Source organism: Barbus barbus, assembly GCF_936440315.1.
Source record: "Barbus barbus genome assembly, chromosome: 45".
NCBI lineage: Eukaryota > Metazoa > Chordata > Actinopteri > Cypriniformes > Cyprinidae > Barbus > Barbus barbus.
Window position 1 is genome coordinate 15,934,502 of NC_136723.1, and position 24,848 is coordinate 15,959,349.

Consider the following 24,848-nt stretch of genomic DNA (forward strand, 5'->3'; position numbering starts at 1 on the left):
AACTTTTTCAAATCAAATTGCACAAATGAACTAAATTTGGTTCAGACTTAAATAAATAATAATAAAAAAAAATTAAATAATGCAACAAAATAATGCAACATTTTAAGTTTTAATTTAAATGTAAAAAAATATATATAAAATACACATTGTATATTACATGTCTAATATATCATTTATTTTAGTTTTTAAATCAATTACATTTATTTCAATAATGCAACAAAAAACTGTATTTAATGATTTTATTTTTATTTACATTTAAATTCATTTGAATTCTAAAACACACATTGTATATTTAAATGTCCAGTACACCATTTATCTTAGTTGGACAAGGAATTTATATTTTTCATGATTTTCTTTTTTATTATTTATTGAAATTAATAATTAAATAAATAACTAAAACACACGTAAGTGTCCATTATGCCATTTAGTTTAATTGGATAAGGTGCAGATAGATTGAGTGTTTAGTCTAGATCTTTTAGCGCTTGAAACTCTATCTCTCGGTTGCCAGGTGACTGCACCCTGTAGCTACGGTGTTTGCTGACTCACCCCTCCCTCCTCTTTCATCTCTCTCTCTGTCTTTATCTCTCTTTCACTCAGTAAAAAAAGCTTTTCAAAGACTTCTCAGACTCTATAGTCATTTAAAGAGACCAGCGGTTAAAATCTCCACCACTGAAGCCACATCAAAGAAAAAATTGTCTCAAAACTGAAAATGCATCATCTGCAAACACGTGTGCGGCCAATGCATGGAGTATAGCTATGATGTGTTTATGAAAATAGGCGGTGACAGCAATCATTAACCGAGCTCCCAAGAGGAGTGACTGTGGAAACAGAACTCAGCCTGAGATAACAGCTGAGAGCATCATCATGGTCCATCCGCCCCTATTTATTTTACCCACATGGGAGCCGGAGGTCACGGAAAAGGGACACGGACACCATCATCCCAAGAGATTTGGGCTATACAACATGATCCTGTCCAGCCCAGACACTCAGGGTACAAGCCAGCACTAAAATGTTGCCATGGTCCCTCCTGCCAGTGGTTTGGATTTGAATTTAGTTGCCGTGGTGACAGGGATTAAAATCAGTTCGGGGGCAGGGCTTAGGAGGGATTTAAACTCTCAAGTTACTAGACACTCCTGAAAAAACCTGAGGAGAAAGTAAACTCTTTAGTTTTTAAATTTCAGACCAGTTATAGTAGGAGGGAAATCACAGAGATCTCTTTAAAGTTTCTTCAAAAGAGCAGTGAGATTAAATGAGCGCAAACTGAGATTTCTATTGAATATCCTGCTTCACAGATTTCTCTCCAAAAAAGTATTCTCGAGTTTCAGAAGAGATCTCACTAATGTCTCACTCTGTGCTCAGATTTGCAAAGATGTGAGTTAAAATATGCTTAGAAACAAGTTTTAAAAAGCGATTTTCATTATTATTTAAACCAGGATCTGCATGTTCATAAGTTTAAACAAAATTTTTCATTTTTCATTTCATTTTCATTAACCAGCTTATTCTTCAACACGAAGTAAGCCTATGGACGAGACTTCCGGTTCATTAGTCGTTGTAGGGAAATAACGAGAAGAATAACAACGTGTAGTAAACAGTAAAACTGCACAGCAAACCAGTATGTTTATAATTAATATAATACATTAAAATAATATAGTTAGACACACAAATTTGCAATATCATGCAGCAAAATGAGCTGTTTTGTACAGCTAAAAATAGCTGGACGCCAATGAGACTGGAAGCCAGACCCATAAAATTTACAAATGGCCGCGTCCGTTTTGGGGTAAAAATAAGCTGGATAAGATACAATAAACACAACTTTGTGCATCAAAACCACTTCTTTCACGGTAAAAAAAAACTAACAAAAAAAACACAGAACTTGATTTTCAAAAGTTAAGCTGAAAAAATGACATGCATAAAAATGTCAAAAAATTACAGGCATAATACTAGGTAGAAATTGCGAGAAGCCTGCCGAGGTCTAGGGAGTCCACGCATTTCCTGAAAACCCACACTATCGGATGTTTTGACTGCTTCATCACTTTCCGAGAAGAAGGAGAAAATGGCTGTTCCTGAGCGGCTTCAACATGCTGTCTGTCAAAGACGATAACATACCTAATGCATGCAAGTATCAATTTGTTCAGGTGACAGGTGATTTTTATAAAATGCAATTATTTATATAATATTTAATGTAGTTATTTAAAAGATTAAAGCAATTATCAAAGTTCGATAAAATATTGTTTGATTTTCCTATTAAAGCGATTTTTCATGATTTGTTACATAACCACTTCATTGACTATCAGAAATATCAGAAAGATTTCAAATTCTTTCCTATGCAATGCTCTCCATATTTATGTTGCAGTGCTACACGTTCATGTCAACATGTCTAATTTATTTCAATTTTTATTTAAAACATCTGAGACAAATGTGATCTACATCAAACATAATAGAAAACGTATCATTTCAGAGGTGTAGAAAAAAATCTAAGCAATAAATCTGCCCTTTGTGTATATTTTATGAGAAAAACATGAGTAAATGAACCATAGGGGAAGTATACATTCTAATACATTAAAGCACGAAAAGCACCATCTGTGTGTGTTCACCTGTTTCCTGGTGCAGCAAAAGATTTATCTGAAGTCTTCACACGCAAGTACAAACTCACTTGTTTATGACTGACTAACCATTTCCCACAGCAGATGACGGTCGTACAAACAAACACTCACTCTGTTGCTTAGTTGACGGTGGTTCAAATCTCAGGAGAAACTAATATTAGACTCCTTAATGTATGAAGTAACATATGCTGCATTTGTATCCACTTACTTCATCATATGAAGCCAATGTTAGATAAGGTTTTTGCTGGAAGAATTACAATTGTTTTAAGTGCTTCACAGCTGTTAAATTGTGTTTAAAACTTTAGGAAGACTGTCCTTCGATATAGTAACACTCAAGTAACCACATCCACCTATTCAAATTAAAAAAGGTTCAAAGTTTGAAGGTTTGCTATTTGGAGGTTGTATTCAACAAGTCTGTGACTTGAGGCTATGAAACCTGGAGTCTAAATCCTATCCGCTACCTTGTATCCCAGAGACATTGTGTCACCTCTTGGCACAGGTTTCCCAGGTAGGGACTCTCCAGTTTCAGCTCATGAAAGTGAGGGTCAGATTTCATACCATAGTTGTCATCTGTATTCTTTTCATTGTGTTTCAAGACTGTTATCTTTTGAAATTTGAATCACCACAACGGGCTACGGGGAAGCTGCTTGGTTTGATTGGACCAATGGCCATTCAAGATAGTGTGCTGCTAGTAAGAAAGAGTTTTGACTCAATTGAGTTTTTGAATGCTGACAGATGAGGGGGATGGGAGGTCATTTGGAACAGAGAGCGTCAGTAAAAAGTCCTGTGATGGTCACGCTTTTCACTGCAATCTATAGATCGCTTCTACTTTACTGCCTATGTAGTTTTAGGTTTCTAGCCAGCTAGATTCTATTTAGTTAAGTTATATAAAAAATACCATCACAAACCCTAAATGTGCTTTATTTTGTGGCATGTAACAGTTATGGCATATCACTAAGAGCTCCAGAGTGGACACAAGAGACTCTATATTGCCTAAGGTGACGAAATTCACACCAAGCTCACCCTTCACCTCTTCCCATGCTGCACCTACATCCCCACCCCCCTGTTTCTTCTTTGCTTCTCATCACATAAAACGACAGTTGTGACGCCCTCTAACCTTTATTGAGCTGTTGTTTTACATGAGGCCATTCATTCCTTCTTTCAGTTCACAAGGAAGGAATGTGAATAAAATCGATATCCAGTAGTGTTCAGTCTCGAAAACCACTGAAAATGCTACCAGAAAATGCTAATGCAAGCTAAAAGATGTGAATCCACTATTAACCAAACATTTGTTTATGCACAAAATATTCTCACACAAGTAAACAAACAAGTAAACAGAGATTGCTTGTCGCACAAGTAAACAAATTTGTTCATAAACCATTATTTGATGAATAAGTAAAAAAAAAAAAAAATACAAAATTGGTGGGTAATCCATTGCTTACCTCAAAACAAATTCACTAATAAACAATTGTTTAGTGCAAGAGTCAATTAATTTGTAACTATTGCTTGTTAAATGAGTCAATTTTGCTTACATTATAATTTGTTTGTCCAAGAAAACAAACTTGCTTATAAACAGTGTTGGGAAGGTTACTTTGGAAATGTAATAGGCTACAGATTACAAGTTACCCTATACTTAACATGTAATAAGTAGTGTAACTTTTCAATTACTTTATTAAAGTAATGTAACTGATTAAATTTGATTCCTTTTTGATTACTTTTCTAAATTTCTAATGTTTTCAACTGTTAATCATTTTCAAACATGTAAACCAGGCAGGGTTAACCTTACAGTAGTACTCAACACTGATTACTGTCAGATTTTTAAAGTCTTTCATCACTTGAATTAAGATTATAATATTTTAATTTTAAAGGAGACACTGAATGCAAAATATCTTCATTTGCATATAAACGTGTATTAGCAGTGTGTGGACACAACCACGCTACAATGATAAAAATTAACTCCCTTTTTTTTAATCTCCTAAAAACCTAAACAGTCTCAATTATCGAGCCATTTTGATTTTGGAGTGAATAACCAGCGCCCTCTTCCACCTTCAATACCATGACTGAGGTGAGACCCTTGAGACAGGCACCGAGTATTGGCTGCCCACTGCTCCGGATGTGTGTTCACTACTGTGTGTGTGTGCACTTGGATGGGTTAACCATACTTGGCCAGATGTCACGTCACGTCACTTTACTTCACTTTCACTAAATTCTTTTATGTCTGGCTGCGCAAATCATTTTACTCCAGACTACTTTCTGAATGAGGGACAATTCAAGGCAGGTTTTGTTAAAATGTTCAAACTCAAGGATGGATCAGTACCCATGATCCAGCTGCACCTCCAGAAGAAGTAAGTCTCAGACTTTATATTTTTTTAATGATTATTTGCGAATCACCTTTGCTCTTCCACAGAAGAGAGGGGCGGGGTGAGCAGAGCTCATTATCATGTAAAGAGATATGCACCGAAAGGAGTCGCTGTAAACAGAGCTGTTTTTGACAAGGTAAAAAGGGTGTTGTTTTACACGACCACTGAGACCATTTCAAGAATACCCTAAAGAATCATACCAACTTGTGGAAAATGGGCATCCGATGTCCCCTTTGAAGCACAGCCACCACAAAATCAGACTTATTTTAAAATCATTCTGAGGTTAAGTACAGATGTAAAATCATAACAAGAAATAGTTTAATAGCTATGATACTGTTTTTTAAATCAAATCTTTGCATAGCTATGACAGGAAACACTGGAATCCAACAATGCCTTAGAAAAAACAGTTAATCTTAAAGAAAAAAAGCATATACATAAACCCATTTAGGACATACAAGAGTTATCGGATAAGCATGTAATCTACTGAAGCATTGGTGTTTCATATTTTAGAGCAGTCACTGCAATTTATGAAAGAAATCAATTAAATCTGTATCTGGGAGTATATATGAAAAAATCAGATGTAGCCCCCTTTGCAATCCTTAACATTTTCATAAGTAACTGTAATTTAAATTAGACATTTTTCACTGATTACAATTACTTTTATTTTGTAATTAAATTACGTAATTCCGTAACATGTATCTAGTTACTCCTCAACACTGCTTATAAACCAGTGTCAATACACTATAACCTGTTGCTTGTCATGCAAGAACTGAAATTGGCTTATTAAGCATTGCAAATTCACCTAAAAACGTTGTTTATTGCACATGTACAGTATACAAAATTGTGTATTGTGCATGTTTCACAAGTAAAAAGTTCACTTGTTGCTTTTCGCACAAGAAATTCATTTATTAATGAATTTAATAAATGAATTGTTGCACATATAAACAAATTTATGAACTATTACATGTTGCACAAATAAACAAATTCACTTATGAAGTGTTGTTTGTTGCACAAGTAAATAAATTAGCTTACAAAGCATAGCAAATTCACTTTAAAAAACGTTGCTTGATGTAGATGTAAACAAGTTTGGGCGTGAAGTGCTGTGTGTTGCAAAACTGTGTTGAGTCACTAAATTGTTCCTTCTTGTACATGTAAATAAATTAGCTTAAAAAAGCTATCTACATTCACTTAAAATGTGGCTTGTTGCACATGTAAATAAATTCACTTATAAAATGTTGCTTGTCGCACAAGTAAAGATGGTGGAAATTCACTTAAAATGTTTCTTTTTGCACAAATGTTGTGTGTCACAAGTAAAGAAATTAACCTATAAAGCACAGCAAATTCATTTAAAAGCATTGCTTGTTGCACTTGTAAGCAAATTTGTCTATGCTAGTTGCACAAGTAAACAAATTTGTTTATGAACTGTCACTTGTAAAGAAATTTGTAATTCTTTGCACATTACCAGCAGTGTTGGGTAAGTTACGCTAAAAAAGTAATTAATTACTAGTTACTAATTACATCTTCAACAGTGTAATTAGATTACTGTACAGATTACTCTCTCCAAAAAGTATTTAATTACTTATTACTAATTACTTTGTAAATCCTATAACAGCCTCGGCAAGTTAATGATACAAGGATAGCCATGAAACGGTTCTTTTAATTCTTTCAAGTAAGTACATAAATTATTCTGGTCACACTTTAGATTTGTCACAGTGCACACAGCAGGGAGGAACGAGGAACACGGAGACGAGGATGAAACTCAATGAAGACATCAAGGCAGGGCAAGACAAGGCATGGCTGACATGGACAGAAACACCGGGGAGTAACATGTAGACCAGACGAAATGAAAACGAACAGACAGGACACTAAATACACAGGTAAATCATAGATAACGAGACAAACACAGCTGGACAAGAATTAACTAATAATCACACTAGATGAGGACAGGAAACAAACCAAATACGGACACAAGAGGCAGGAACACATGACACACACGACAGAGGACTGACAAGATTAGGGTCCAATTCTCACTATTAATTAATTATTAACTATGACTTTTGCCTCAATATACTCCTAATTACTGCTTATTAATACTTAGTAAAGTAGTTGTTAAGTTTAAGAATTGGGTAGGATCAAGGATTTAGAATACGGTCTCACAAAATAAGACATTAATATGTGATTTTTAAGTAATAATAAACAGCCAATATCCCAGTAATATTCATGCTAATAACCAACAAGTTAATAGTGGGAATTGGACACAAAACTGTTACGAATATTCTTATTAACTCACCAAAGTATTTAAAGTGAGAAGGGCACATAAAAAGCATGCATTTTAAGGTTAGACTTTAAATTTTGATGTTAAATCCAATATTGTATTGTGTATAAACAGTGTACAGTCTATACACAGTATTAAGTTTAATTACATAAGAAGTAACTGTAATTAAATTACAGAAAAAATAAGAGTAATCCCTTACTTTACTTTTTCAAGAGAAAAGTCATTAAATTACAGTAACTAATTACTTAGTAATTAGTTACACCCCACACTGATTACCACATAGACCATTGCTTGGTGCATGAGAAAATTAATTTGGCTATGAACCATGCTATAAGTTAACTTAGTTATTGCTGATGCTCAATAGGTTTGCATTCCATTGCCCGGGCAACATCGCAATGAACAGATGCAGTTGTGTCTTTGAGAATTTGTTTAATTGCACAGGGACGCACTGCGCTCATGCATAAACTGCAGGGCTGAACCTGTCGCCCGCTCACTGCCTGGAAGGTGAGACTCATCCAAGCACAGAAAACTTGCAGTGTTGCAAAGACAGCCTGTTTCTTTCTGTATTAGAGCCACTGATTTTTTAAAAACGGGGGGGATATATTCTGCCTTTTGAAAGACTCTTTTCCCTATAGACACCCTTTGTATTCCAGCTCCCAAAGACACAATAGGGACTTCAGCAATGAGAGGAGGAGAAACTAGCAGGTCCCACAGCACACAAAAGAGCAGAGTTACTGTAACCTGAGACACGCTATGACCGAAGTGGCACTCAGGAGAACGAATTTCGAAAGAGGTGAGAGAAACTCCATTGTCCATAGTAGGATGTGGTTTACAACACGGCAGTCCATGGTTGGCAAGCTTTTCGAAAAGTGCCATACCGGTCCATATTTAGAGGTAACAGTATAGACATTTAAATGTATAGTTCACCCAAAAATGACTATTAGGTTATTAATTACTCACCCTCATGTCGTTCCAAATCTGTAAGTCCTTCGTTCATATTCAGAACACAAATTAAGATATTTCTGATGAAATCCGAGAGCTTTCTGACTCTGCACTGACAGCAAAGCAACTACCACGTTAAGGCCCAGAAAGGTAGTAAGGACATCGTTAAAATAGTCGAGACATCAGTGGTTCAACCTTAATGTTATGAAGCTATGAGAATAATTTTTGTGTGCAAAGAAAACAAAAATAACAACTTTATTCAACAATTTCTTCTCTTCCGTGTCAGACTTCATCATGCGTTCACGAGAGTACCACGAGAGTACCAGCAAAACAAGCTGCAGCGCATCCGGGTTCTACTTCAGAACACCGGCTCCTGCGTTAGCAGCATCACACGCATGCAATGTGGAACACTCGTGAATGGCGGTGGAGACTGACTGGAAGAGAATAAATTGTTGAATTAAGTCATTATTTATGCTTTCTTTGCACACAAAAAGTATTCTCGAAGCTTCATAAAATTATGGTTGGACATGAGCTATTTTAGCGATATCCTTACTACGTTTCAGGACCTTGAATGTGTCAGTTGCATTGCTATCTATGCAGGGTCAGAAAGCTCTCGGATTTCATCATAAAATATTTTAATTTGTGTTCCAAAGATGAATGAAGGTCTTACAGGTTTGAACAACAAATCTGCGACCTTGTTATTTATGATTAATTCATAATTGTATTCCAAATTTATCTTTTATTTCAATTTGATGCATATTATTTTTGATGCATGGTAATACCTGGTAACATGTTGTGAAAATTTTAACACTGTTATTTATTATCCATTCATATTTTTATTCCAAATGTAATTTTTTATTTTAATTTGATAGATTTTAAATTTAATGCATGGTAACAGATTTGAAAAAACAAAAAAAAAATGTTATTTATTATCCATTCATAATTTTTATTCCAAATTTTACTTTTTTATTTAAATGTAATACTTTTTTTCTGTTTTTAAGTTTTTTTTTAATTATTATTATTTAACAAGATTCCAACCCTTCATGTGCCTGAGGTTGCTGACCCCTGTAAAAGCTCTCAGCGTTGAGGCACTCACCGTCATAGTTGGGATGCACTCTGGGATCATGCACTCCAAACTGGATGAGGATGGGGATGTCATAGCCCTGACGCACCCACTCTATGACGTGCTGAGGAGCAGAGCTGCCCTCATCCAGGGCTGGAAGACTGCATGTCAACACTGCAGTGTCCCCTTTTTTGGCACGGATGTGAACTTCAGCTGCACTTGAGTTATCTAAGATTATGAGACAATATATGGAAATCTTGTAAATATCAATAAAAACTATACATATATATTTAAACTAGTGACTAATAAAGAGAAGAAGGTTACTGTGTATATCCGTTGTAAAGTAGGCCTAGTAACTTTATAATACTCACTGAATATGGAGAGTACTGCAACAATGACTTCCAACAGAGGAAGGTTCTTCAGTAGCATGATGGGTATTCATACAGATTCACATACCTGAAGAACATCAAACATACAAGATCAAACGACAGGCAAACAAACCTCAACCACAGAAAGCATTATGCTATACGCGACCTGTGGAAATGAGCTAAACCATATAGTATGTCACAAGCACGTCCACACCTCCTTTGCTTTGCCTGTTCCTGTAATCTCAGAGCACACAGAAGGATTATGGCATCTTATGTATGCATTGTATTTTATATACACAGTAAGCTCAACAACATTTGTGAACTGAACTAATTCATCTATAAACCTAAACGCAGTTGAAGGGAAAGTTGTAAAATGAGTTTGACTGAAAAGCAATGAGTCAAACCTCTAGTCCAGTACGTGATGTCGTAAACTCATGTGAGGATCCTCCTGAGTGTGTAAGGCAGTTAAACTGAGTTTCCCAGCTATAAATGTGATTAAATACACTGTAACTACCAAAGGCCTATGCAAAATTAAACATTTACATTATGATCTAATTCCACTGAAAAGCCTTTTGTTTTAAAATCTCATTTATATATCCATATCTATTAAGTGTGTTATTTATATAGGATCACAGACACCTATTTACTATACTATAGGAACCTTTAAAAACTGTAAGAGAATCAATATAGGCTCAAATATTTTATTAAGATATAAACAAGGAAACATCGAGCTTGCCATCAAAACATTTTATTAGAACTTTATAACCTACAAGTTTTTGAGCAACGTAGGCTATAATTAATCTCTTTAAACAACAACAAAAAATGGTTGTGCTAAAATCAGCCGCTTATGTTCGTGTTCCATAAAAAAGTAACGAAGTAATGCAATTAGTTACAATTTATTGATAATTACTATATCATAAGGCATTACTTGTAAAAGTAACATTCCCCAACACTGTTTAGAACACTGGTGTCACTTCTTGACATGTCATATTAGCTACACATATATAGATACCGATCTACTTAACCTGTGTAATGATGACTTTACAAGTGTGAATACCATCAATAATGGCCATGTGGGTAGACAGGAAGTTGTGAGACCATTGCAAATATGCCCTCAACGAGTGCCGGAATATCACTGAGTCATCAGTCAAACACTGCATGTCTCCAGTAAATAATTAACACATCAAGAAGCAATAGGTCTGTTGGGTGCCGCTGGAAATACTAAAGCGTCTGACTTGTGCAAAGGGTAAAGCTAGCACTCCACTCAGCTCACTGTGAGCCTTGCGCTATGCACCAGTGCACAATGCAAACGCCTGCTCATTATCCCCCGCGCAGTGAGGGAGAACCATTCTTAAAGGCTCCTGATAGGGGTCCCAGGACAATCCCACAGGTCACACGTTTCTCACCGCACACTCGGCTACCATTCTGTTTACTTTGTTAACATCTACTCAGCCATTCAGAGAACATGTGATACAAAATCATGAGAACTTGAGTAATTAAGTAGAATTTTGTACAAATGCAATGCATCAGCTCTATGGGATGCTGATAAACCTGTTTTTCTCTGACAAAAGCTGGTAGGTAAGTGCTTTGTTACTGTTCGATGTGGCTTCCCACAACTTAAGCTATTGTTCTAGCAAGGTTTTCCCAAAATTGTGAAAAAAAACTTTCCACCCGTAATGTTAATAGAACAGTTATGTAGAATTTAATAGCATTCTCAAAATGTTACATCATTCATGGTACGTTTTTTGACTAGCATTCTTGTTGATATGTACTACTTGTTTCAAAATATTTAGAGAACGTTCAAAAGTAACATTGCCAAAATATTTGCAAAATGATAAAAATGAAACATTCCCTTTTCTAGGCTATAAAGTTCTAAGATAAAAATGGTCATTTTAAACATTCACAAAATACTGAGAAATAATGTTTTCAATCTTAATGGGAATGTTAGCAATATCTTAACACCATTCCAGCTAGACCAAAGTCCTACATAAATTACTAAGCACACAAAGGCTGTCTTTTTGATTTACTGTTGTAGTTTCAATAAGCAGCAGTAAATCCAATTTCTTAACCTTCGAGGGCAAGGGTTACAGCACTCGATCATTATAAATATCATCTAACCGGGGAGCAAACGTTGAATTATACCATTTTCTGTCTTCAAATGACACCAAACTGCGACCATATTGTAGGATATGCTAATTCAAGGCACTGAAAGAGTTCAATTTGGTCGTCCATTAATTCTTGGGTTTACAAAGGACAGGCTGAACTTGTGTCACAAATTTCTCTCAGTCCATAAATCTGGTTGTGATGAGATGGAACTGGGCCAATTCGAGCATGAAAGCTAAATATAGACCATTCATTACAAGCTTGAGCTTAATGCAAAAGGAGGACCTATTCTGCATTCAAGTAAAAAAGGATGACAATGCAACTCAGAAATGTTGTTTAATCAACCTGGGCTGTAAACATGTTCTAATGTATCAGATAAAGTCAACAAGAAATCAAACTTGACTCTAAAACATTTTTTCAAAATACGCTATTATCTTTTGTAACTCTTGTTTTGCTAATTGCGATTGTAAACATGCAATAACTTGTGCTTCCCACTTTCTTTTTCTGCTGATGTCACTTAGGCCACACATTTAGCAATTGTTCAAGCAAAATCTGCTACAGACTGAGGGGATGATGTATTTTTGTAGGCCAAAACCCAGAAACAAGTTAGTATTTTAGCACTTCTGGTTCCACCAAGTTAATGGGTTTTTTAAATGGGTTTCATCATGAAATCTCATCTACTAGTTACTGTCACAGCCTCACTGTGTTTTTAATCACACTCTTTCAAAAAACGTAAACTTTCAGGGATTTTTTTTTTAAATAAAGACTGAAAGACGTGGGAAGCTTAGTGAAGGTGGCAGTGAAGTCATGTGACCGTGATGTAGTTTGTTTATAGCCAATATTTCGCTTTTTACCTCTGGTAATTGTATTTAGGCTTTAAAATGTAAAAAAAAAGGAAAATCTTAATTTTTGAAGATTTTCATGGTGAAAGATCCAAAAAGCATAATGGAAAACAAATCCTGTTTTTCTTTTTTTGTTTGTTTTTTGTAGAGGGAACCAAGATGATGCTAATTTGCAACCAAAAATCTTCACTGCAGAAAATCCACTTTAAATGTTTAAATACCCACTTTGTAATATTGTGTCATTGAATATCCTATTTCATTTCGTAAAAGTAAAATGAGATTCTAAGGGATATTTATGTATTATGGGATTAAATTTAAATGATGTAAAGAAAACCTCACATGACTGTGCACCTCTGAGATGTGGCAAAGCAATAAACTAACCTGAGCTTCAAAGAAGCACAGAAAACATTGTAAAGGATAAAAGAAAAAATAAAATAAAAACATCACACTAGCAACCTGCAACTATTTACTCTTCAAAAGCTTTTAAAACAGTAGTCACATCATACTGTGAAAGCAAGTCCTACTTTACAAATGCATTTGTTCACTAGAGCAAATAAACAGATCATCTGCAGCAGCTGGACCTGAAACTCTGAGGCTCAGAGCAGATTCCCTGCTGACGTGATCGCAGTTACACCGGAGCTAACGGATTTAATCAGCCAAATGGACTAACCATTGATTTGTAGAGATCCGAAATATTAACCCACTTTCCTTATTTTACAAAGCTTTTATGAACTCAACGGATGATGCAGCCAGATGTGCACTTAAAAAAGCATCCAAACACATTTTAGAATGATAATAGAGATTTAACTGCTATAGGTGGATTGCTTAAGTTCATTATAAACCTGTTAAACTAAAAAAAAAACGAAAGGAATGAGATCACTGTTTGTATAAGGAAAAATATTTCAGTCAACCCAAAAGGTGGCCATGAATTGGTCAGTCCTCACCAACATGCAAATTCCTACAGTGGTGCAAACACAAACAAAACTAACAGTGACAGAAATAAACACGTACAAATTCAAAGGTGTCAAACCCTCAAAAAACGTCATCAGACATTTGGTGAGGAGAGAAAGTGCCATGTCCACGATTGTGTTGATCACAGATTATCCACTGATAATGATTTAACACCATTGCATATGCAAGCATCATAATCCATACATTGCATGGTTCTGTGCATGAATGCTCACTGATTCATGATAGCTGGGATCAGACACAGACACCCAGTGTAATCCAGGATAATCTGGCTGCAGTGAGCCTGGAAAAAGTGACAGATTAATATCACAGGAAATAAGAGCGATGTCCCTACATTCACTGTGGTGTACTGTGAATTTGACTACATTACGCATGCGACTGACTCAGGATCTACACGTGAGTCACACTGGGCTAACATTTGACCAAAAGGAAAATCCATTGTTTACACTCAATAAGGATTGTTTGCACTCAATTAGGGAAGTTAGATCAATGAACACTTAATGAACTTCAATAATGGCAATACAATAAGAGTTACCTAACCTGAGAGAGAAAAAAATAAATAAAAAGATTAAATGTCCAAATCCAGGAATGAATTCAGGTTGAATGGGAATTTGTTTCCATTGAAATAACTGGTAAAAAGTGTCGCAAATCAACCATCAGCCTGAATTCACCCTATGTTGTATGAACAGGTCAGAAATTGATCTGCAACATCCTGCAAGCCTCTGTTGGGTAAATGCTGGAAATTCTGCTTGATCTGCCCCCACAAATCCACTTGGACCCCTTGCAGGTGCAATTAAAACCCTTTAATCTGTCCTCGCTGAACTGCCACTGACAGTTAAATGCTAGATAAATCCCCCACTTCTCAAACAAACAGGCAACTACAAAACAATTACCATAATCTGCTATGTATCAATAGAGCCAAATTTGAGCATATAATTGTTGCTTACAATATAGTTCTTAACTTTGGCAAATGAACATGATCCTGTGTGTTATAATATAAAAACAGACAGACAGACAGACCCACAGACAGATAGACAGCTAGGTAGGTAGGTAGGTAGATACCCTGCGCTTAAGTAGCCTACAAACAATTTAAACTTAGCCTACTCTGAATTAAATAGTGTTGTAATTACCGTTCATTCGGTTTTAGGAATACACAAAAATTACACATTATATTTTTAATCTAAATGTTCCTTCTTTCCAACCTAGTCTATCTTAAAGAACAGAATTTGTAGGTCGGAGTAAACTATTGTTTATACTCACCTGTGTCACTTCATCTATCAGCTGTGGTAAGCAGCGCTGTTTTGCGTTGAAAACGGAAAAATACCACGATGAGAATTATTCCAAAAGTAAGAATTTATTTATACTCTCTCAGCGTTAATTCCAATCAATTCTCGAGGACAACTTCAAACATTTTGCCAGTGATGTTTCGTTTTTCTCTTGTTTCTATGAATGTAGTGAGGAAAACGAATCGCATAAACTTTGTCTCTATGGAAGGTTTGAGCTCGCGCATCAGCGCACCTCTCGCGTTGAGTTCACTCACTCCTCCCGCTGCTGTTTCACCGAACTCATGCAAACACTGCCGCGCATGCGCTCTGGACCGGACCAGCGCACACATTTACACATAATCAGCTGTCACGTCTAAAGAAAGAATCGGTTCTAATAACAAAGTTACACTAAAATGTTGCATGTTTCACCGGTCGCAAGAAAGCCGACATTTAATACAGAAAAACGTTTTCATCAGCCCTACATTTTTACAGCATAGTGTGTTTGACCTCATACTAAACAGCAGAGGTGTGTCTGATGTTGTACTTCGCTCAAGATTCTAAACTTGTTTGTCATCTGGGCACACGGAAATCACTCGAGACCGCAAAACCCCAGTAAACTAGTGATATATGACGACTCATGATAAGAGCTGGCAGAATTTGAAGTGGATAATGATAGCTTAAGTGAAAGTTATGGGTGTTGCCATGCATTTCAGTGCAGCTAAGCCATAGTATTTAAGTGTTGTATTCTACAATACAATCTATTACTATGCTTTAACTGCAATGAAATGCATATAGGATCATAATCCAAGACCAACTTTGTCTTCTTCTGAACAATAATGATCATTACTAATATTATTTATCATCACGGTTAATAATAATAGTAACCTAATCATTAATTGTTATAAGCCTTCTATAAATTAGGCTACTATACTGTAGAGTCTTCAAAGTTTGGCTTGACTTTATAGTGTCTTATTTATGGGCTCAAACAGCAGTTTGTGAGCCCCCTAGCGGTGGCAGATCACTTGCTATAGTGGGTCAAACAATTTCAATTACTGCCCACTAGAGGGCAGTGAGGTTCCTGTGTTTTCTCTTCAAGACAGGGGGCGTCTTTGGCTGTCGCATTTGGAAAAGTACACTACCCTGCTGGGTATTTCACAGAATATACTTTATAATACTATGAGAAACAAGTATGCACTGATAAACGTTCTAAACAGCTGTATGCTATGTTGCCCTAATTATGTTGCATGATTAATTCTGCAAACTATATCTAGTTTTAAAGTTAGTAATAAAAACTGTAACGAGTCGAAAAGGATACACTGAAAAGAAAAATATGAAGGCTGATATTACCTCTGGTTCAATAACACTGAAATCTGAAGGTCAAGTGCAGTGCCTTGTTTATTGGAGACCCAGTTCTGTTGTACAGCCTACTTCACATTTTGACAAATGTAGTAGTAAATCATCCAGGTATTCGATAAATATTTTATATATATATATATATATATATATATATATATATATATATAAACCCTTCGTCTGCTTCACTTAAAAGAAATAAAGCATATCAATATTTAAATGTACATTTAGTAGACACTTTCATCCAAAGCGACTTACAAATGAAGACAATAGAAGCACTCTATGCATAGATATCAAAAACTATCAAAACATTTTTACTTCTCATATCCTTCAGTGGATCTCAAAATATAACTTTTTGTTCCCTCAAAACTAAGCAGCACAAGGCGGCAAACATTAATACTTCCTTCAAACACTTTCAATAAAATGAATAAAACCAGTTTATTCCACAAAAACAATACTGCATAGCAACTAAACCACCAATCAAAAGTTTGGACACATCTGCTTGGTCAAATTATTACTATTTTCGACACTTCAAAATCATGGTAAGGTCATTAAAATGACAAAATAACATAGTATGGGACCACAAATAAAAGTATTTGAGGAAATGTAGTAAGCAAAAAAGGGAAACAACATAAATATCATAAATGTAACCACCCTTTGCCTAGATTCTAGCTCTGTATCCAGCTTAATTTTCAGTGTGGAGGTAAGCCGTTTTTGGTTTGTTAGTCGCTGTATAGGGAAATAATGAGAGGAATAACAAACTGCAGTAAACGCTCTTACGGGAAAATAATGCAGATACTCAGGACTTCATGAGGTGCATCCTGGGATACTTTAAGTTCACTTGAACATTTACTACTTTTTTGGCTACTTTTATTCACTTTCTACACTAATTCATCCAGTTGTTTATAAAAAAAAAAAAAAAATTATAATAAGAAAATGTATATTATTTTCATCTTTGGCATACAAATTTGTGTCCAAGCATTTGACAGATAGTGTATAGTAAATAACATGCTTCATTACAGATAAATACATTTTCTAGCTTCTAAAACAATACTTTTTCAAGTTATATAAAAGCTACGAAAATATCAGCATATTTCTTGTTGGCCTTTAATGTATTTAGCTAAATAAATACTCTATTTTGCTTAATATTGCACTTCTGTTTTCTTTTGGTAAAATAAAGATAGCTCAGTAAAGCACAGTGTGCCACAGTTTCTCTCCGACAGAATGAAAGTCTAAAAGGAAAATCATGCAACATCTGCAGAAAACACATAAAAGTAACAGCATTCATTATGACCAGATCTGTTTAGTCATCAAAGTCTGGGATGTCATCGTAAGAATAACCACGGTAACCCTTGGAAGCATAATAAGCAATCCGCAGATGATAGAATCCAGGAAGAAAGATCAGTATGCCGATGATGAGAACTGGAATCGTGCGATCTGGGTACTACAACAAAACCATACATTACTGTCTAACATACTGACAGATATTTACAATCCTGCAGATCTGTTTACTCACCATAACGTCAATGTATCCTGCCAAAAGAAGGGATCCAACAACAATCAATACAGAGCCAACCAGAAATAGGAACGTTGCCAGAGCAATAGCCTTGTAGGGTACTTTAGGTGGTGTTTTCTTGAACTATAAAACAGTGTTTATTCATTTACGCTACAAACAATACATATAAAACACAATTGAAATATTTTTCTGCATCAGTGTTTCTCACCTGTAGATCAATGTAGCCTTCATCACTATCTGTCAGCCTGGAGTATTTCACCTTATTATTTGGAGCAGCAATGGCTGTGTTGTTTCGACTTGCCATCATGATGATGTTCAGACTTATTGGCACTTGAAGATGATGAAAAGTAGCAAACTACACCGTGAGTATCTGAGAGTGCATCCACTTTTGATGTGGTTTATTCTGGAAACCAGAGAAAGTTTATAATCATTTAAAATACAGTGCATGCGTCACAACTAGTGCAGCAAAACTCATGTTGTCTTCTATCACTTTCAGACCGTCGTGTTTACTGTCAAAATACCAGTCCACATAGAAGTCCAAATACAGTCATTTGATAACATCCTAAGACAGGTAATGCTTTAATAGCAGCAATTATATAATTAGATAACGCACTCAAGACTCAAGTTGTTTCCGACTGTTTCTGCTTTATAGTTGGTGAGTTTATAGAAGCGTTCCTATACTCACCAGCTCGTCCCTTTTAAGTATATATTCTTTCACTAAATGACAATATAACCAGAAACGCAGGGTAATCTAACCCGACGGGGTTGATTTTTAACGGCTACTTCCACAGCACCACTATGCTTTCTTTCCCTTGAAAACACTGCTCAGTTCTCATCCTTGTGTGGACATTGTTTACTTCCTTATTCCCATTCCAACCTGCGCGCGCAGGAAAGAAGAAACCGCGCCAGCCAATAACAACTCGTTTTTTTATGTAAATGGAAGATATAATTTTAAGGAGTAAATATATATAAATAAATGACGGTTTTTGCTCAAGACATTAAAGAATGACTCATGAAATCGATAAAAAAAATACATTAGTAAAATAAACAATAATTAGGCTACAATTAGCTAATAAACATGTGCCAGAGGCATTTTTGCCGGTTAAAAATACTTCAAAGACAAATAAAACAGAATAATCAAAGACGTTAAAAAATTACTTATTTATGACAATTAACCTGCTTTTGTCATGGATCTCGATACTAGATTAGACTGATAATAGCCTAAAAAAAACAATGATGATAATGATAATAGCCTAATAATAATAATAATTTAAAACACATTTAAATAAATTGAATAAATAAAATGTAACAGGTGTGTGTGGAAAGGCTGTTGCCTCACACTGCTCATCAGATGCAGATTCAGTGTGAAATGAATATGATAAACACCAGCTCTTACACTAAATGAGGCCTACCAGACCAGTTATAGTCACAGCTTACCCTAAATATTTTCACTTTACATGTTGGTTTAGAGCAGAATGAGTTTAGCGAGTTCAGCAAGACTCTCTGTGCTCTGAGAGACAGTAGCCTACCATTGTTTTCTCCATTAAAGCACTTTAAACTCTTCCAATAATTTCCTGATGAACTTCAAATATGGTGTTTGGTAATATTGATTATTTTTAAATTTAATAAACAGCTTCTGAAATGCTTTGGACAGTGGTTTTGTAACCTGAGCACCATTCATTTTCACGGGGGGTGGAATTTGCTTTTTTTAAATGTGGGTTCAAGTAAGAAGCCTGGAAGAATTATGGAGAAAAAAACATTAATCAGAAATTGCTTGTGACATATATTTTCCCCAAATAAAATCACTAAATAATTTCATTATACACACTTAAACTGGCTGTGGGTGTGTTGATGATGTATTGGCAGAAACTCATATTTCATTATATTAATAATATAAACACTATGACAATGTATTGTTATGTTTGCTTATTCTAATATTCTGTAATGGATCCATTGGACTGAATGTGTTTTCTACAGGCTAAGGCACTTTTCAGGTGCTAAACATCATTCGCCAGATCTGTTGTTTGTTAGCGTCTAAGCGAAGGATTCATTCCTTCCTCTATATTCTTTATGGTTTGTGCAACTGCTGACGTTGGCTTGCTTCCAGAGTAACCCTACAACTAAACAATGAAGGACCCTTAACATTCGTGGCACGTCTTGAGACTGCAGCTTTGAGGCAAGTGTTTCAATAGCTTAAATATTTAAAGTGACAACAAGAGAGGCGATGGATTCCAATGCATTCAAAGTCAGTGCAAGCAATCAGTCATGCTTGCATTAAACTTCTGCATAAAGTTCTGCATCAAGCACGGCAAGGAGAAATATGAAGAACACGAGGAAGAAAACAAACAATAGATAAACAGTGTTCATCCTTGATTTAAGGACACAAAAGATCATGGTCACATGGTCTTGCATGAATAAGCGTTCCATGATGGAGGTGAGCCGCCAACTCTCAAAGAAAGTCTTACAGAAATGGCATGACACCTAATTTATGTTCCCATGCAGTGAGGCACATAACCTTTCTAATTCTGGTCATATTGAGGGCATGTATTATTGTGGAAAGAATTATGAAACAAATCATGATGATGGATCTTCGAGAGAAAGCAATGGACAGTTAGAGAATACAAAGCGACATTCACAGCCACAGGTGGACATGCCGTTTCATAAAGTCACACATAAATCATTTATTTTCTTTGGCCGTGACATTCACTTTCATTACCAAAGCTGACCTTCAGGGACATCAATGATCAGTGCTGATGAATTACACCGTTCTCCGCTGACTGTTCATGCAGAAACAAATTGTGCTCAGAAGGTTTCATATCAAACCAAAGACCTAAGTCCTAAGAGGCCCAAAAAAGCACTCAAGTTTTAAAATGCACATGGATCAATGGCATGACGTTTTCTTTCTCTTTTTTTTTTTTTTTTTTTTAGTTCAGATATATTGTTACTCAAATACATAAAAAATGTAATTAATACTGACAATGGCTAAAGTAAAAACTTGAAAACATTCTTAATTAAAATTCACTTCAGTCAAACTGTTGTGTAATTGCAAGAAAAGACATGTTTAAGCTGAAGTCTCAAATTCTTGAAAAAAAGAATGTTGTCAAAACTAGTTTGAAAATAATTCATTATTATTGCTTAAAAATGTAAGGCAAATTTCCATAAAATATATGTTTAATATGTCTATATTTAATGCGTCACATTAAAATATACAATTTTAATATGCCTATTTATACACTATCTTTGAAACATTTTTGTTTAAGTAATGATTACATTCTATATTCATCTTTGAAAAGTGAACGAAGTATTAACGCACTTATTTTTTAGCATCATTACTATTTTGTGGAAATTAGTAGCCTGTATATTTTTTTGTTTGAATGAATGAATGAATGAATGATGCATTTATATTTGTTTGTTTTTGTTAAATAAAATATAGTTTGACGTTTGAAAAACGTCATGATATGAGTACATTTCTAAGAACCTGCTTCATGTTTTAAACATTTTTTTTATAATCTGTAAGTGAATGTGTGTGTGTGTGTGTGTGTGTGTGTGTGTGAGAGAGAGAGAGAGAGAGAGAGAGAGAGAGAGAGAGAGTAGAAATAAGTAGCCTAGATGTTTGCACAAATACTGTTGCATCTCATCAGATTCCTCATAGACTCGTGTTATTGGTTTTATCAAAGGTCACGAGCGAGTGAAAATAAAACTCATTCGCCTTTACAGATGCTGCTCCGAATGACGGTAAGAGCAATTTATTTTGAGAAGGATACCTATTTAGTCGGAATGAAGAAGACACCCGCACATTGTTTGTCTGACTGATTGAATGAGTATAATTGCGAACGAGACATGCGATTATGATGGTCGGCTATAAGAACCGGTGACTGCCTGATTTCGAGTTCGTTTAAAATTGTGATTTGAATTTTTAGGCTATGAATTTGTTTAGCTCAAACTGTATTAGGCTACTGTTTAGTGTACCAGTCTAATCTGTGGACAGAACTAGCAGGCAACTGGTGTTGACGGGGTAAGTTATCTCAACGGTCATGTCTCAGTCTACACGGTTTCTTAAATCTTTTAATCCCCATATTATTCTAGCTGAGTGAGAGCATTTCACTCCAGTGGAAATACTTTTTTTAGGCTATCTGATTTTTTTTTTAAAAGCTGCACCTGCAAATGCATCTGAAAAATTGTAAAAGTTATACTGAAAGATGATGAAAAATTCCAAAGTAGCTCAATACCATGAATATATATATAAATCAGAAGATAAACCAACATGCATAGGCTATTTATACTGTGCTTACTGTGTTGCATTTAATGTAAACTACCTTGAATATGATTTTTGTAATGTGAATAAATCTGCTTATTCAAAGTTGGGCTCACAGATGTGATTTTATTTTATACATTAATAATACAGCATATAGCCTATATTAGTCTGTGTGTATGACGACACATGTTTTATGGCGCTTTAACAGACATCATCTTTTGGAGGTGCCAACTGGAATTAAACAGCTGTGCATGTGATCAGAATTTGCATATATATATAGAGAGAGAGAGAGAGGCCTAATATATATATATATATATATATATATATATATATATATATATACACACACACACACACACACACACTGCCGCTCAAAAGTTTTGGATCAGTAAGATTTTTAATGTTTTTTTAAGGGAGTCTCTTCTGATCATCAATGATTTATTTATTTGATCAAAAATGCAGAAAAAAACTGTAATATTGTGAAATCTTTGCAATTTCTAAAACTGGTTTCCTATTTTAATATACTTTCCAGCAATCAACATCATTACTCCAGTTGTCAGTGTCACATGATCCTTCAGAAATCATTCTAATTTGCTGATTTATTATGAGTGTTGAAACTGTTGTGCTGCTTCATATTGTTTTTTTGGAATATCTAATACGTTTTTCTTTGATTCTTTGATGAATACAAAGTTAAAAAGAGCAGCATTTGTTCAAAATAGAAATCTTTTCTGACAATATAAGTCTTTACTATGACTTTACTATTCATTTAACACATCCCTCCTGAATAAACGTATTAATTTCTTTAAAAAAAGAAAGAAAGAAAGAAAGAAAGAAAGAAAGAAAGAAAGAAAATGTACTGACACCAAACTTTTGAATAGCATTGTATATTGTAACACAAAATGTATTTTTTAACCCTTGTGCAACAATTTAAAAAAAAGTTACACTTAAGTCCATAGTGGACAAAAATGTCCATGTCGATAAACAGCTTGGGAGCACAGACTTAAGTTTGGTCTCATTTTAAAGAATTATAAAAAATATTGTTGAAGTAAAAAAAAGTATAAAAAGTGAAACCAAAAAAAAGTTATACAGGTTTAAGTTAATGAAAATGATTTATGAACAATATTTTGTATTTTATTTTATGAATATTTTATATATGAAACATGTTGAACTCTAAACCTGCTAGAAAATCAAAGCCATAAATCTAACCAAATTCTGTTCCAAATTTGAGGTTGATATCTCAAAAAATTATCTTTCAGTAAACTTTTGTTTGGGCGCAGTACCAAATTTTCCCCATTAGATGCCAGCAAAACTCTACTGGTGCACATACTGGATTTGTGATTTACAGTAGTTTTTTTCTTTCTCAAATATTACAAGCACACAACACACACAATTTTTTTTATGACACACATACAAACCACACTCTGACCTCTATACCAACACACCCACACAATTATAGCTGCATTATTTATCCAATTTGCTCTATAATATGCAGAAGCAGAAAACAGGAATAAAGCGAGTATTTGCTTTATAGACCCTTTATAGACCAAACCTGAAAAAATGGCACCATCTGGTAAAAAAATTAAAATAAAATAATTTTGAAGCCTTGCTGACAGAATGAAAGCCTATTAACAAAAATTGCACCATTTTACAGTCAAGCGGCACCGCGATAAAAATAGCAGTTTTAATGGGTTTCAATGGGGACATTTTTGTCCAAAAGGTGCTGAGTGGTTCACTTTTTTGTAACTAGTGTAAAATATATTTATTAAAGGAAATAAGGGTGGAATATTAAAATTCCAATAAAAATGCACACCTGAGCCGAAATTTATACAGTTAGCATTAACACAGGCAAAATTATGTAAAAAAAAAAAAAAACTAAAATGGATAAAAATGTCCATAAGGTTGCACAAGGGTTAAATAAATGCTGTTCTTTTTAACTTGTTATTAATCAGAGAATCCTAATATATATATATATATATATATATATATATATATATATATATCACAGGTCCCAAAAAAAAAAAAATGAAGCAGCACAACAGTTTCAAAAGAATTAGAATGATTTCTGAAGGATCACGTGACACTGAAGACTGGAGTAATGATGCTGAAAATTCAGCACTGCATTACAGAAATAAATTATTTTTCAAAGTATATTAAAATGGGAAACCAATTTTGCAATAAGATTTCACAATATTACAGTTTTTTTCTGTATTTTTGATCGAATAAATACAGCCTCGATGAGCAGAAGAGACTCCCTTAAAAACATTAAAAATCTTAATGATCCCAAATTTTTGAGCGGCAGTGTATATTTATATGTATGTATATATATATATATATATATAATCGTATTGAGAAAATCGCCTTTTAAGTTGTCCAAATGAAGTTCTTATCACTACATGTTTCTAATCAAAAATTAAGTTTTGACATATTTATGATATACCATAAATATAAATTTTCCTATAGGACATTTACCAATATCTTCATGGAACATGATCGTTACTTAATATCCTAATGATTTTTGGCATAAAAGAAAAATGTATAATTTTGACCCTTACAGTGTATTGTTGGCTATTACTACAAAAATATGCCCATGCTACTTATGACTGGTTTTGTGGTCCAGGGTCACATACTTACATAATTGCAATATCATATCATATCATAGCATAATACGTTTCATGTTTTTGTTGTTTTTTGTTTTTTTTGTTTTCAAATAACAAATTCCATTGTGACAACTTCCCTTTTAAATGCCTTTGATTCTAACAAAAATAATACAGGAAGCCTTTTGGTCAGTCCAGTTTCAGAATTTGTCAAACATTACACTGTAATAATATAATAAAATCATTATCCTTAAGATCCCCTCTCATTTTGGGCACTGTATATTTTGGCCCATAGCCAGTAGCTCACCAGATGGATGATAGACAGACTCAGAGTCAACAT

At 34.6% G+C, this 24,848-nt stretch overlaps 2 protein-coding genes across 3 annotated transcripts in view; both read right to left on the reverse strand.

Moving 5' to 3' along the window:
• The window catches only part of igsf9a (immunoglobulin superfamily, member 9a), a 32,200-nt gene extending 17,108 nt beyond the window's left edge, over positions 1–15,092 (reverse strand). Inside the window, exons 1-3 of the mRNA XM_079407536.1 lie at positions 14,786–15,092; positions 9,615–9,699; positions 9,277–9,471 (exon numbers count right to left, since the gene is read on the reverse strand). Coding sequence (XP_079263662.1) covers positions 9,277–9,471; positions 9,615–9,672 — 253 coding nt within the window. The 5' untranslated portion in view covers positions 9,673–9,699; positions 14,786–15,092. The remainder of the gene's footprint in view (positions 1–9,276; positions 9,472–9,614; positions 9,700–14,785) is intronic.
• A 1,228-nt stretch (positions 15,093–16,320) lies between these two features.
• LOC306864117 (transmembrane protein 230-like) lies at positions 16,321–18,544 on the reverse strand. Of its 2 annotated transcripts, none has more exons than XM_079407835.1 (4): positions 18,345–18,544; positions 17,868–18,062; positions 17,660–17,782; positions 16,321–17,587 (listed from the first exon to the last, which is right to left on the reverse strand). In XM_079407835.1, the coding sequence occupies exons 2-4, from the start codon at positions 17,964–17,966 to the stop codon at positions 17,447–17,449; spliced, it is 363 nt and encodes a 120-aa protein (XP_079263961.1). In that variant the 5' UTR covers positions 17,967–18,062; positions 18,345–18,544; the 3' UTR covers positions 16,321–17,446. The 2 variants fall into 2 exon arrangements, with proteins under 2 accessions (XP_079263961.1, XP_079263960.1); XM_079407834.1 differs by having other exon boundaries at positions 18,273–18,496.
• Between the last annotated feature and the right edge of the window lie 6,304 nt (positions 18,545–24,848).

Bases quoted from the DNA above. Each gene is read 5' to 3' on its own strand.
- LOC306864117 (XM_079407835.1), bottom strand. From the start codon at position 17,966: ATGATGGCAAGTCGAAACAACACAGCCATTGCTGCTCCAAATAATAAG. The intron at 17,783-17,867 runs GTGAGAAACACT...ACTGTTTTATAG, and splicing joins AAGGCTACATTGATCTACAG to TTCAAGAAAACACCACCTAA. The intron at 17,588-17,659 runs GTGAGTAAACAG...GTTTTGTTGTAG, and splicing joins CAGGATACATTGACGTTATG to TACCCAGATCGCACGATTCC.